At 41.0% G+C, this 14,476-nt stretch overlaps 1 non-coding gene and 1 gene segment (V, D, J or C); one reads left to right on the top strand and one right to left on the bottom strand.

Moving 5' to 3' along the window:
* Positions 1 to 3,936: 3,936 nt before the first annotated feature.
* On the top strand, positions 3,937 to 7,228 carry LOC126064604 (immunoglobulin heavy variable 4-59-like). The segment is given in 3 exon segments: positions 3,937 to 4,003; positions 4,088 to 4,395; positions 7,199 to 7,228. Coding segments are annotated over 3 exon segments (405 nt in total).
* LOC126065211 (U6 spliceosomal RNA) lies at positions 5,822 to 5,928 on the bottom strand. Its single transcript, XR_007514762.1, has one exon. It is a non-coding gene; the product is annotated as a U6 spliceosomal RNA (small nuclear RNA).
* Positions 7,229 to 14,476: the final 7,248 nt, after the last annotated feature.

Here is a 14,476-nt window from a genome sequence, read left to right as displayed (position 1 = left end):
AAAACTGCTGCAGTGAGGCGGCTGGTCAGTAGGGGGTGCTCAAGACTCATCAGTTCCTGGATCAGGTGCAGAAAGAGGCAGGACAGGGTTGTTTCTTGTGTCATCTGGGGTTTCCTATCAGGGTCTGAGTTTACTTTTCTCTCTGGCAAAAAAAGAAAAAATGTTTTGACTCAGTGATTCATGGCCCTGAGGCATCCATGGAGTCCAACAGCTGTGATGTCAGCTGGCTAATTTGGATCAAAGAGGAGTCTGGCAGAGATACAGTGGCTACTCAGCTATAACAGCTGTGCTGACCACAACGGTAGCTCAACCACTCGTGCTCAGGACACTGAAAAAGATAGCTCCAGGTGTCATCTCTGACCAACAGCCTTAATGCTTAAGACCAGAGAAGATATTGCTATGTGAGACCCACAGAGGGAGGAAGACTGTGCGAGCCCAGCATACACCTCTCCTGAATGTGCTGGCAGCAGTCAGCTGGGAATTTCGGGACTCATTGAGCCCAGGACCACCTACCCTTGGAATAGATTCAGGGGTGGATAAAGGAGCTTCCTTTCACTGTCTGGGATTTATTCCAATCCCACAAATACCAGCATCCAGAGGAAACCTCCACTTTATTCTAATTCCTGAGCTAGAAGATGACTTTGAAGTGTGGGGATTTTTTTCTATCTTCTGTACCTGGGATGGATTGTCACAGAAAAAGAGCATTAGGGAAGATATCACTCTTGTTCCTGTGTCCAACTGTATGGGAAAGCTCATGTAGGCCTGGTTTTGATTCTGGTACATGGTGGATAGAGAATTTGCAGGAATTCCATTAGATCATTGCCATATTGGTAATTCTGATGATAAAGTTTCATTAAACGTACAGTAGGAACAGGTATTCATCCAACTAAATTAAACTGAACAAATACCAACCCCACAGTAATGTATAAGAACAGAGAGGAGTTAGATCTACTTTATCTATGCAAAGTGCACTTTGATCTCCAGTAAAGTGTTCTTAGAGAGATCACATTTATTCAGCACAAGAATTTTTCTTTCCTGCCTTTCCTTCCCCTCAGAGCACCTCCATCCATGGAATTCCTAAATGCCTCATGCACCAGACCTCACCTCACACACCGTTCTCTCTGAGAAGAAGATAATTAGGAGTGAGTGAGTGAAGGGACTGGCCCAGCCCTTGGGGTCATCAAATCCTCTCTGCCATAATCCTAAAGCAGCTGGTTGTGATGGCTGGCTTATCTAAGTGACTTCTCATTTGGGATTCAGAGTAGTAGATGGGAAGCATAACCTAGTTTGAGGCCTTCCAGAGATACTGACCACCTGGCTTATAGCGTGGAAAAAGAAGGGCTCTAAGGAAATAAGGGACTTAAGAGTTTGATTTGGTTCATGTAATACGTTCTGACCAATAATTTCTCAAGTGCCACCCTGTGGTATGTTAATACATGTAAAGAGGATGAACATTCAAAATAATATATTCCTGAAAGGAGGGAAAAAAGAAGTTATTTGTATCCCAGTCAAAGAAAAGGGCAACTTCTAATGGGATCAGAATTTATTTTCCCACCATCAAAGCTCTCTCTGGACTGGAAATATCTATACTTTTCATTTCTAGGCCCCTGGGCTCTCAGTAAAGACAGAGCCATGCCTGTGGAGTGGCACTAGCTTGCTCCTACCAGCTTCTGTATTCGAGACCTTACCTGGCCCTTCCCTACTACATATCTTGGTCCTTCTACATTAAATTCAAGTCTTCACAGACAAAGTTAAATCTCAGAATTTGACAAGAACCTTCACACTGTGGGCTGAATTCTCCAGAAATCATGAACCATGTCCAAAAAATTTGAAGATTCCTGTTGAGGTTCTTCCAACCAGTGATCACTTCACCCTGTGAAGGTCTAAAATAAGACAATCTGGATAACATATCAATATTTGTCAGTAATTTTTTTTTCTTTCTTCACATGCCATGCCACAGGTGAAGCTACAGGATTCAGGCACAGAAATGGTGAGGCCATTGAAGACTATCTCTGTCACCTGAACCTTATCTGCATTTTCCACGAAAACCAGTGGTCACTGCTGGGCCTGAATCCACCAGACCCCCTTTCCCAGGAAGGGGCTAAAGTGGATGGGTACATGTTACTAGTGGTCTAAAAGCATAAAACTGTTCCTCTAAAGTTGATTCCCAATCTCCAAAGACATATCCAAGAATCAAGTCTTCCTGCACTTGAGCTCCAGGATAGTGAAGGACATGGCCATGTGTGAGACACAGTGAGGGAAGGCAGTGGGAGCCTAGACACAAGCCTGACCTGAAGGGGACTAGAACGGGGCTGTGCTGCAAGAGGTGGTCAGGATCCACACAGCAGGAGGGACCCAGTACCAGGGGTAGATGCGGAGAGAGGCTGATGAGGTTCTTCCTACCAGGATTAGGGTTTTCCTCCCTTTCCTAGCTCTCAGCTGTCAACAAAAATTTTTCTTCTTCAATTTCTCACATTCTCAATGCAGCCAAGGAAGGAGGAAGCAACATCCTCTTTTGCATTAGTTGTTATTGGTCAGTAGGAGGTTCTCCAATGCCAGTTTCCTTCATGACACATTTTTTCCAGTTGGCAATCAGACATGCCGAGAATTCTCACCATGTATGTGATTGCAAAGCATTTCCCACAAAGCAAAACAGTCATAGGATCTCATACATAATTCCAGGGTTCAGTGACATAGGGTCTCAGGGGGGCATCTCTCTGGAGGGTATTCCAAGGGGACTTGGTTCCTTGGCAGGGAGTTTCCCGCTGCAAAGGGTGAGCTTATCATTTCTGCAACCCATTTTGAGGACAGCTTTATTTCCAAGATCCATGCATATTATCTCCCCCAAAATAATGGAAGTCATTTTCACTAAATTCAATAAATACTCTCAGTCATTCAGAGAACAAAAAATGGTCACCTCTAGGACACATGAGTTTTACACAAAGACCAGGTTGTGGGGACCTTGCACTAACTCCATCTGTTTGTGGTTCTGAAGGTTTACGTTTCTCAAAGATCTCTTTCTTGAGAGAATCTACAGACCCAAGAATTTATTGCAGACTCTTGGCTTGGGAAAAAAGGAAAATTGGGGAGTTGCTGGCCATTTTAACAACAGTGGGTGTGATTATTCACAAGGCAGAAATATCTAGTCTATGTGTGTGGGGGGGCTACAAATAAAAAGAAAACCCAAAGCTCTTTAGGTTGGCATGAAGATAATCCCCTCCACAGTAACCCTTGAGTATACATGGCAGTAAAGTTGTTTCAGGTGAAAAAAATATTCACCGAAGTTAGTAAGTCACTCAAAGTTGTTTCAGTTTAGAAAAAACATGGAGTTGGACACATTTTTGACTGAATTCAATGTTTTTGGTCATTTAATTACTGTCTAAATATAATGGAATATTCAATAGTTTAAACATGAGCTAATGAAGGTGTGGAATAGATAAGAATGAGTATGCCACCATTCAGACAGCTCTGGATTTGTGGTGAATATTTGATATTTATCTATTTATTCACCTGTCTACCTTTATTTGTCTATCTCTCTCTCTAGCTATATATCTGTCTATCCCTCTATCTATCCCTGGGAGTAGAGGTGCATTAACTCTACTCCCAAAGCTGTCCTTGATACTTGGTTGCATCTAGCTCCCTGATCAGAATATGTCCAGACGAGGATTAAGAAAACCATGGATTTGATGAAGAAAAGAGCCAGGGAGAGGACTGTGTTTTCCTAAAGGTATAGATAAAAAAAAAAAAAAAAAATAGATAGTATCTCTTTTTCCAGTGAGTGCCCCAGAGACAGGGACTGCACTTCACCTCTCTTCACCTTTACATACAAATGCACCTCCCACAGGCAAATTCCGCTGAGACAGCCGGGTGAAACCACAGCACATATTTGCTTTAATTCAGGTCCTTCCTCACCCTGGAGAATACTGTCTGGGAGACATGGACCTCATACACAAGAACATGAAACATTTCTGGGTCTTCCTCTTCTTGGTGGCAGTTCCCAGAGGTGAGTGTCTCAGGGATTCAGACAGGAAGATATGGGGATGCTGCATCTGAGCACATGACTCACTGTGGTTGTTTTTGTCCCCAGGTGTTCTGTCCCAGGTAAAGCTGCAGGAGTCAGACCCAGGACTGGTGAAGCCTTCGCAGACCCCGTCCCTCACCTGTGCTTACTCTGGACTCTCTTTAACTAGCTATGTTGTGAGCTGGGTTCGCCAGGCTCCAGGAAAGGGACTGGAATGGGTCGGTGTAATAACTAGCAGTGGAAGCACGTCTTACTACCCGGCTCTGGCATCCCGAGTCAGCATCACCAAGGATGATTCCAAAAGCCAAGTTTATTTGAAACTGAGGTCTGTGAATCCTGAGGACACGGCCATGTATAACTGTGCAGAACACACAGTGAGGGGAAATCAGTGTGAGCCCAGACACAAACGTCCCTGCAGTGGGCCAGCAGGAGGCTGGTCTGTAAGGGGTGCTCAGGAACCACTAAGCTTAGTGGCCCATCTTATAAGCAGATGCACAGGAAGGAAGACAGGCAAGGGTTTCCTCTCAGATGTTGTGTTTTCCCCATCCTGTCAGCGCTCTCTAGGAACCTCGATATACAGTGGTTCTAGGAAATCTTTATGACTTTGAACATGACTGCTTTCCACGGAAATGAGTTTTGTCTGTCTTTCTCCATCTGTCCGAAGACAGGCTCCACAGTAATATTTCTTTTCTTTTCTTTTTTTAATAATTTTTATTGTGCTTTAAGTGAAAGTTTACAAATCAAGTCAGTCTTTCACACAAAAACCCATATACCCCTTGCTACACACTCCCGATTACTCTCCCCCTAATGAGACAGCCCACTCTCTCCCTGCACTCTCTCTTTTCATGTCCATTTCACCAGCTTCTAACGCCCTCCACCCTCTCATCTCCCCCCAGTCAGGAGATGCCAACATAGTCTCAAGTATCCACCTGATCCAAGAAGCTCACTCCTCACCAGCATCCCTCTCCAACCCATTGTCCAGTTCAATCCATGTCTGAAGAGTTGGCTTTGGGAATGGTTCCTGTCCTGGGCCAACAGAAAGTCTGGGGGGCATGACCACCAGGGTCCTTCTAGTCTCAGTCAGACCATTAAGTCTGGTCTTATGAGAATTTGGGGTCTGCATCCCACTGTTCTTCTGCTCCCTCAGGGGTTCTCTGCTGTGTTCCCTGTCAGGGCAGTCATCGGTTGTAGCCGGGCACCATCTAGTTCTTCTGGTCTTAGGATGATGTCGACTCTGGTTCATGTGGCCCTTTCTGTCTCTTGGGCTCGTAATCACCTGTGTCCTTGGTGTTCTTCATTCTCCTTTGATCCAGGTGGGTTGAAACCAATTCATGTGTTTAAGACCCCAGATACCACTCTTCAAAGTGGGATGCAGAATGTTTTCTTAATAGATTTTATTATGCCAATTGACTTAGATGTCCCCTGAAACCATGGTCCCCAGACCCCTGTCCTTGCTACGCTGGCCCTCGAAGCATTCAGTTTATTCAGGAAACTTCTTTGCTTTTGGTTTAGTCCAGTTGTGCTGACTTTCCCTGTATTGTGTGCTGGTCCCTTCACCTAAAGTAGTCCTTATCTACTATCTAATTAGTAATATCCCTCTCCTACCCTCCTTCCCTCCCCACTCTCGTAACCACAAAAGAATATTTTCTTCTCAGTTTAAACTATTTCTCAAGTTCTTATAATAGTAGTCTTATACAATATTTGTCCTTTTGCAGCTGACTAATTTCATTCACCATAATGCCTTCTAGGTTTCTTCACGTTATAAAATGTTTCACAGATTCCTCACTGGTCTTTATTGATAAAAATATGGAATGCTTCATGAATTTGCGTGTCATCCTTGCACAGGGGCCATGCTAATCTTCTCTGTATTGTTCCAATTTTAGTATATGTGCTGCTGAAGCGAGCACTCCACAGTAATATTTCTCGATGAGACCTCTGTTTGCAGTTCAGGATACTAATTAGTGTCATTGGTTGCCAGGTTTAGAAACATTTAGTGCAGAACATAATCCTCATGTTGAACCTCAAATCTGTGCCTTCTCTACAGATGGATCTTCATTCTGCACATTTTGATGAGTGTGCCCCAATCTAGTTTTGTGCAATGCCTTTAATTTAGAATGGTACATGGTACTTTGTACATGTCAATATTAGCATCCATATATTACAAGGGCAATTTTGCCCCCAGGAATATTTGGCAATTATTGGAGTTAGTTTTAGTTTTCACCACTGGGGACAGGTACTGCTGAAACTAGTGGTTTAGAGTCAAGGGGTGCTTCTAAGCAATCAATGCACAGGACAGCTTCCCTCAACAATTTCGTGCCCCAAAACTGCAATAGAGCTGAGATGGAGGAACTATAGTACAAAGCTTTGAAACTGGCCAACATAAATAGAAACGTACATCTGCAGAAAGTATATGTTGTTGTATGTAAATGATACCTTTTGTGAATTGACAACTTAATTTTTTTAATGTCCCTCTTATCCCTAATAATCATCCTTTATTTGGAAGTCTACTCTGTCTGAAAATAATATTAATATTCACTCTTTCTTTTGGTCCATATTTTCATGGCATATATTTATTCATACTTTTTTTTTTCACCTTTCTGCCTATGTATATTTCAAGTGACTTTCTTGTAAACACATATTGCAGGTTGTCATTTTTTATTCCAGTGTGTCAATCACTGTTTTTTAACTGGTAATATTTTAGTATTTCCACTTAGAAATTTTTATAGCTATGCTTATATTTGAATCTATCACCTTGCTGGTTGTTTTATATATGTTGTAATTCCCTTTGCTTCTTTTTTAATCTTTTTCTTCTACCTCTTGTTTTAATTTAGCACTTGTTGGTACTATTTATAACTTCCCTATTAATGTTAACTATTTTAAATAACATTTTAAATACCTTTTTCCTTTTCAAATAATCTTACTATACCTCCCAATTATATTATACTCCTTCTTGTATATGAGAACATTATTACGGTACATTTCTGCTGAGCCAATATCTGAGATCACCACAAAAGCACAACTTACACACAGATGTTTTATGGAATAATGGTTTACTTACGTAGAGAAGAGACAGAACAAAGACAGCTTCAATTGTGAATGCCTGTGCCCCATAGCCAGCGAGTCTCTGCAGCCAACCCAGTACTGGTGGTTTGTACACACCCCTTTTTTGTGTTGTAGGTGAAGGATACCATTCCCTCTCATGAGTAAGAGGTATAGAAATGGAGTTGTCCAGGTGCCATGTGATGTGCATGTGTAAGCAATTTCTAGGAATATTGACATGTGCTCATGGCAAGAGAAGAGGGAGGTGCTGTAGGCCAGCAGCTACTATAGGATATGCTTTGGGATTAAGACAACATGAGAAATGGAATCAGCCCACACGCTCATCCCATCCAAGAAGCCAGGCTGGCACATCTGGTCCTAAGAACAAAATTCAATTGTGGGCCATAGGGAAAGGTGGCAGACTGCACCTGGATTGCCCCTTCTTCAATTTCCAATTCCTTTTTTCCATCCCTTGTCCCTTTGTTGGTCTATTCACTATTGCATGTGCTACAAACATACAACGAATGGTGTCTTAGGGTGGGTTCTCTGGAGAAGTAAAACCAGTAAAGCATATAAATATTTATATAGAGAGTTATACCAAGGAAATGGCTCACGCAGTTGTAGAGACTGGAACATCCGAAGACTGTGGTTCAGGATAGAGACTTCTCCCGATGCACGTAGCCACAGGGGTGGTCAACCCAACATCAGTAGGTTGGAAAGCAGTGCTCTTGTTTGCAGGCTTTGAAGATTGGCAAATCTCAAAGATCTGCAGGCAGGACTGCAGGTAAGCTGCTAGCTCAAGTTGTAAAAACAGGAATTCAGATGAACAGGAGCCAGCTATGGGATCCAGGAAAAGCCCACAAGCCTTGCCAGAATATCCACTTACATTCAATGCAGGCCATATACCCAAGGAAACTCGCTTTCAGCTGATTGGTTACTGAGAGCTGATCCCATAATGGAGGTGATCACATAATACTAAACCTCATCATGGAAGTGATCACACCATCATATGACTATCAAACCACTGAGAATCATGACCCAGCCAAGTTGCCACACAATCATAACCATCACACATGGCTATTATTATTGTTTTCAGAATTATCTTTTAGGATAAGGAAAATAATAAAAATACAAAATATAATCTTTGGACCAAAAGCAAAGAAGTTTCCTGAATAAACTGAATGCTTCAAAGGTCAGTGGGGCAAGGGTGGGGGTTTGGGGACTATGGCTTCAGGGGACATCTAAGTCAATTGGCAAAATAAATTCTATTAAGAAAACATTATGAAGTGTGGCATCTGGGGTCTTAAATGCTACCAAGCGGCCATCTAAGATGCATCAATCAGTCTCAACCCACCTGGATCAAAGGAGAATGAAGAATACCAAGGTCACAAGATAATTATGAGCCCAAGAGCCAGAAAGGGCCACATGAACTAGAGACTGCCATCATCCTGAGACCAGAAGAACTAGATGTTGCCCGGCCACAACTGATGACTGCCCTGACAGGGAACACAACAGAGAACCCCTGAAGGAGCAGGAGAACAGTTGGATGCAGACCCCAAATTCTCATAAAAAGACCAGACTTAATGGTCTGACTGAGACTAGAAGAATTCTGGCTGTCATGGTCCCCAAACCTTCTGTTGGCCCAGGATAGGAACCATTCCCGAAGACAACTCATCAGACATGGAATGGACTGGACAATGGGTTGGAGAGAGAAGCTGATGAGGAGTAAGCTACTCGTATCAGGTGGACACTTGAGACTGTGTTGGCATCTCCTGTCTGGAGAGGAGATGAGAGGGTAGAGGGGGTTAGAAACTGGCAAAACGGTCAAGAAAGGAGAGACTGGAAGGAGGGAGCAGGCTGACTCATTAGGGGGAGAGTAAATGGGAGTACGTAGTAAGGTGTATATAAGTTCGTATGTGAGAGACTGACTTGATTTGTAAACTTTCACTTAAAGCACAATAAAAATTATTTAAAAATATAATCTTTACTTCATTTTTGACTATATAAATTTTTGTTTCTAGTTTATATCATAATCTCTCTTCCTGTAGAAAGATTTTAGTCACTTCTTGAAGGGTTTTTGTGTTGAAAAAAATTTTCCTCAGTTTCTGGGTGTCTGAGAAAATATTTATCTCTCGTTTATTTTTTTTAATATTTTATTGCAGTATACAACAACAAAAAAATTGTCCTTTCAACATTTTCATATGTACAGTTCAGCAGCATTACTTAGGTTTATCATTTTGTCCAGCTATTACCATTATCCATTTTCAAATTTTCCTGTCGCCCTTACCATATACTCAGGATTTAGACTTATAGGTTGGCTTACTCCCAACATGAAATACAGGACTCCATCATTTCCTTGCTTCCTTTTTTTTTTTTTTTTTGAGTTCTCCATGAAAGTTTATACAGCAAGTTAGGTTTCCATTTGACAGTTTCCAAACAAATTGTTCAGTAACATTATTTACATTTATTATAATTTGTCAACATTCTTTTTAATTGTGTTCTGGCTGTTCCTTTTCCAGTACCCTTCTTTCCTGTCCCCTAATGGTTTCATCTTTACTTCTGAATAATTGTTGAACTTTTGGTCTCGTACCGATGGTTTTTAAGTACAGCACCAATTTTTTTGGTAATATCCTTTAATTTGTGTGCCACTCTGCTATTTCGTTAAAGGATGATCTCATGGTATAGGCTAGGTCCTATATTTAAAGAGTGTTGTAAGGTGATAGATGAGTCCTGACTATAGGTCCTCTACTGTTCCAGTTTGTCTGTTTTTTTTTTTTAATAATAAATTTAGTTCTGCTGTACATATTTTTCCTGTTCTACCTGCAGCCATCTACTGTGACCCTAGTCAGAATTATCAGTGATGGTAGATGGGCACCATCTAGTCTTCTGGTCTCAGGGTAGTCAAGGTTGTGGCTTGTATACAGGTACAGAACGAGACTGGTGAATGCTTCCTGTTAGGGTCTAGGTTTTCCTTTTTCGGAAAAAAAAGAAAACACACACACACATATGTATGAGTGAACACATACATTGTTCATAAATATGAACATAAATAGAATTCAAATATATATATGTATATATATATAGAAGAAGAAGAATTTGATAGTATGTCTATAATTATCCTAGTTTTTGGGGACCATTCACCTAACCTAGTGTTCTTATGCATTGAATTGCATCCCCCAAAGCTGTACGTCAACTTGTCTAGGCCATGATTCTCAGTACTGTGTGGTTGTCCCCCACTTAATGATCTGATATAATTAACTATGTTTTAAATCATAAAATGTATTATATAAAAAAGACAGAATTAGAGGAAATTATGTTAATGATAACACTGAAAAGAATGGGGATTCCAGAACACTTAGTTGTGCTCCTGTGAAACTTGATCATAGACTAAGAGGAAGTTGCATGAACAGAACAAGGGGATAATTTGTGGTTTAAAATCAGAAAAAGTGTGTGTCAGGGTTGTATCATTTCACCATACTCATTCTAACTGTATGCTGAGCAAACAATCACAGAAGCAGGACTATATGAAAAAGAAGGGAACAAGAGGATTGGTGGACGGCTCATTAACAACTTGAGATATGCAGATGACACAATCATGCTTGCTGAAAACAAAGCGTGTTTGAAGCACTTACTGATGAAGATCAAAGACTACAGCCCTCAGTATGAATTATACCTGGATGTAAAGAAAGTAAAAATCCTCAGAACTGGACAAATAAGTAACATCATGATAAATGGAAAACATTTTGAAATTGTCAAGAATTTCATTTTACTTGGGTCCACCATCAGATCTACGGAAGCAGCAGCCAAGAAATCAAATAATGCATTGCATTGGGCAAATCTGCTGCAAAAGACGTCCATAAAGTGTTGAAAAGCTAAGACGTCACTTTGAGCACAAAGGTGTAACCGACTCAAACCATGATATTCTCTGTCACCTCATGTGCATATAAAAGCTGGACAATGAATAAGGGAGATGAAAGAAAAATTTTAATCATTCTAATTATGATGTTGGTGAAGAATACTGAATATACCATGGATTGCCAGAATAACAAAGAAGACTGTCTTGGACAAAATACAGCCAGAGTGCTTCTCTGAATTGAAAATGATGAGACTTCATCTCACATACATTGGACAGGATATCAGGAGACTAGTCCCTGGAGAAGGACATGATGTTTGGTCAGTGAAAAAGAGGAAGACCATTGATGAAATGGATTGACACAGTGGTTGTAACAATAGGCTCAATGATTGTGAGGATGGCACAGGCCTGGGCAAAGTTTCCTTCTGTTGTACAAAGGGTTGCTATGAATAGGAGCCTATGCCTAACAACCTACACCAAATCTAAGACCCAGAATCCCCATGACTGGTCCCCTGAGTTGTCTTCATGAGCCACACAGGCTGTGCTTACTCAGTTGTCAGACATGAGCCTTCTGTCCATCTCAAAGAACAAGAGGTCCACAAACTAGCTCTCAGCCTTTTCTATAAATACAAGTGGGCCTGACACTGCCTCCTCCCGTACCCACCCAGCCAAGCCCATGCCCCCTAACTGTCTGACCCCTACTTAGACACAGGAACATCTAGGCCTCTGAGCCTGAGGGGCTAGCTGGACAGCTGGCCACTGTTCCTAAAGAGGACTTGCCCCCTTCCGCATTCCAAGGAGCTGAGGGAGCCCAGAGGTCCCCTTGGTCTGATGCTTAGAGTTGGCCTGGGAACTAAAGGACAAGGTATTCAATTTGGTACTCCCTTCACTTTTGAAGTGTAGTTTCTCTGAATACACAATTCTAACTTGTTGTTTGTTTATTTTCCAACACTTTATTTCAATCCAATCTCTTCCTGCCTAGATGATTTCTGATGAAAAGCCCTTCTCTAATTCCTTTTCATGTTAATTTATTGGCAAGCCTTCTTGTCTTTGCTTTCTAAATGTAAATTTTTCTAGAATTTCTGCAGTTTGAAAAAAATATACCTAAGTGTGCTTTCTTTGGTTTGTCTCATTTCCTTTGTTACGGTGTTGTAATGTGTTTTGTTTGTTGGTCTGTCACTTCTGTGATCTGTGGTTTCCAGTTTTCTATAAATTTGGGAAAATTCTCAGGTACTATTGCTTTAAATAATTCTTCTGTTCTCCTCCTTCTGGTAGTCTAAATACACAAATGTTACATCTTTTGAAATTGTTCCACAGTTCTTGGATGTTCTGGGTTTTTTTTTTTTTTTTTTTTGGTGGGGAGAAGTTATGGACCTCATCCACAAGCATATGAAACACTGGTGGATTTTCCTCTTCCTGGTGGCAGCTCCCAGAGTCAAGTGTCTCAGGAGTTCAGACATGAAGGTCTGGGGATTTGAATAGAGCGCATGACTCACTGTGGTCCTCTTTGTCCCCAGGAGTTCTGTCAGAGGTGCAACAGCAGGAGTCTGGCTGAGGACTTTTGAAACCATTGCAGACACATTTCCTCACCTGTGCTGTCTCTGGTTACTCCATCATCAGCGAATGATGTTGGGACTGAATCAGCCATCTCCCAGGTAAGGTGCTGCAGTGGATGGAATACATTGATGTGATGGGAACGTGCACTACAAACCGTTTCTCAAGAGTAGAGTCAGCTTCTCCAGAGAAATATCGAAGAACTAGTCTTGCTGCAGCTGAGCTCAATGACTGCTAAGGACATGGCCAGGTATTACTGTGTGAGAGACATGGTGAGGGAAGGCAGAGGGGGTCCAAACCCAAATACCTCTCTCTGCATGGAGGCAAAAGAGGATACACATCAGGGTTCCTCAGGGCCCGCGGAGCAAAAAGGCCCAGCTCAGGAGCAGGTGCGGCGCGGTAGGGGATTTCTTATCATGGCATAGGGAGTCATCTCTTTCATTAACAGCATCTAACCCCTGGAACCTTCCATTACATTTTTGAAAATTATGGTAGAAAGATACATAACGCATTTGCCAACTCAACAGTTTTTTCGTATACAATTTAGTTAATGCTGATTACATTAACCATACAATTATTTTCTTCTTGTTCCATCAGTTCAGAGAGTGGAGTATTTAGGTCTCCAAATATATTTGAGGGTTGGTCTATGTCTCTTTCAGGTACTATTTATTAGGACTTTCTGCGTTTGGAGCAGTGACTCCTTCATCACTATGTGTTCTTCACCTTTTTCCCTAAAAATCTTCTTGTTGTTTGAAGTATGCTTTCTCTGAAATTAGTATCACTTCTGAAGCTTTGTTTTCATGGTTTATGTCTCCTCATCTTTTACTTTTACCCAACCTGTTGTTGTTGTAGTTAGGTGCCATGGAATCAGTTCTGACACATAACAACCCTATGCATAACACAACGAAATGTTGTCTAGTCCTGTATAATCCTCACGATAGTGGGTATGTTCGAGCCCATTTCTGTAGCCACTGTGTCAATGCACTTTGCTGAGAGTCTTCCACTTTTTCACTGACTCTCCACCAAGCATGATATCCTTCTCCAGGGATTGGTTCTCCCTGAAAACATCCCCAAAATAAGAGACAAAGTTTTACTATCCTCATCTCTAAGAAGAACTCTGGATCTACTCCTAAGACAGGATTGTTAGTTCTTCTGGCAGTCCATTGTATCTTCAATATTCTTCCTCAACACCATAATTTAAATGTGTCAATTCTTCTCTGATCTTACTGTTTCATTGTCCAGGTTTTGCACGCACATGAAGAGATAGAAAAGACCATGACTTGGTCAGTAGCATCTTAGCCATCAAAATGACATCTTTACATTTTGAAGATTTTTTAAGGGGCCTTTCAGAGCAGATTTTCCCAATGCAACTCTTCGTTTGACTTCTTGACTGCTGCCTCCATGCATGTTAATTGTTGATTCTTGATGTCTTCAATATTTTGATTATCATAATGTTGCTGATTTGTCCAGTTGTGAGAAATTTTTTTTTTTCTTTATGCTGAGGTGTGATCAATACTGAAGGTTGTAGTCTTTGATCTTCATCAGTAAATGCTTTAAGTCTTCTTCACTTTTGTCAAGCCAAGTTTTGTCATGTGTGTAGTGAAGGTCGTTAATGAATCTTCTTCATATCCTGATTCTATGTTCTTCATCATGTATCCAGCATCTCAAATTATTTGCTCAGCATAAAGATCAGATAATTATGGCACACACTTTCAGCATAAAGATCAGATAATTATGGCACACACTTCTTCCAAATTTAAACCATGCAATATTCCCATTCAAATGACTACCTCTTTTTCTATATACAGTTTCTGCCTGAGAACAACCCAGCTATATGTTTATATTTAAAGCTCTTTCTTTTTTTCATGTTTACCTTTTTTTTCCAATTTGGCAGTTATTCTTTTGTAACTGATATTTTTAGACCATTAGCATTCAAATTTATTGACATAGTTCGATTTAAAAGTAACATCTAGCAAGTAGTTTTCTATTTGTTGAAATTTTTCCTCTTT

The sequence above is a fragment of the Elephas maximus genome, chromosome 21, assembly GCF_024166365.1.
Source record: "Elephas maximus indicus isolate mEleMax1 chromosome 21, mEleMax1 primary haplotype, whole genome shotgun sequence".
Taxonomy (NCBI): domain Eukaryota; kingdom Metazoa; phylum Chordata; class Mammalia; order Proboscidea; family Elephantidae; genus Elephas; species Elephas maximus.
The sequence above is the reverse complement of the archived record's forward strand: the minus strand, read 5'-3'. Positions and strand labels throughout refer to the sequence as shown.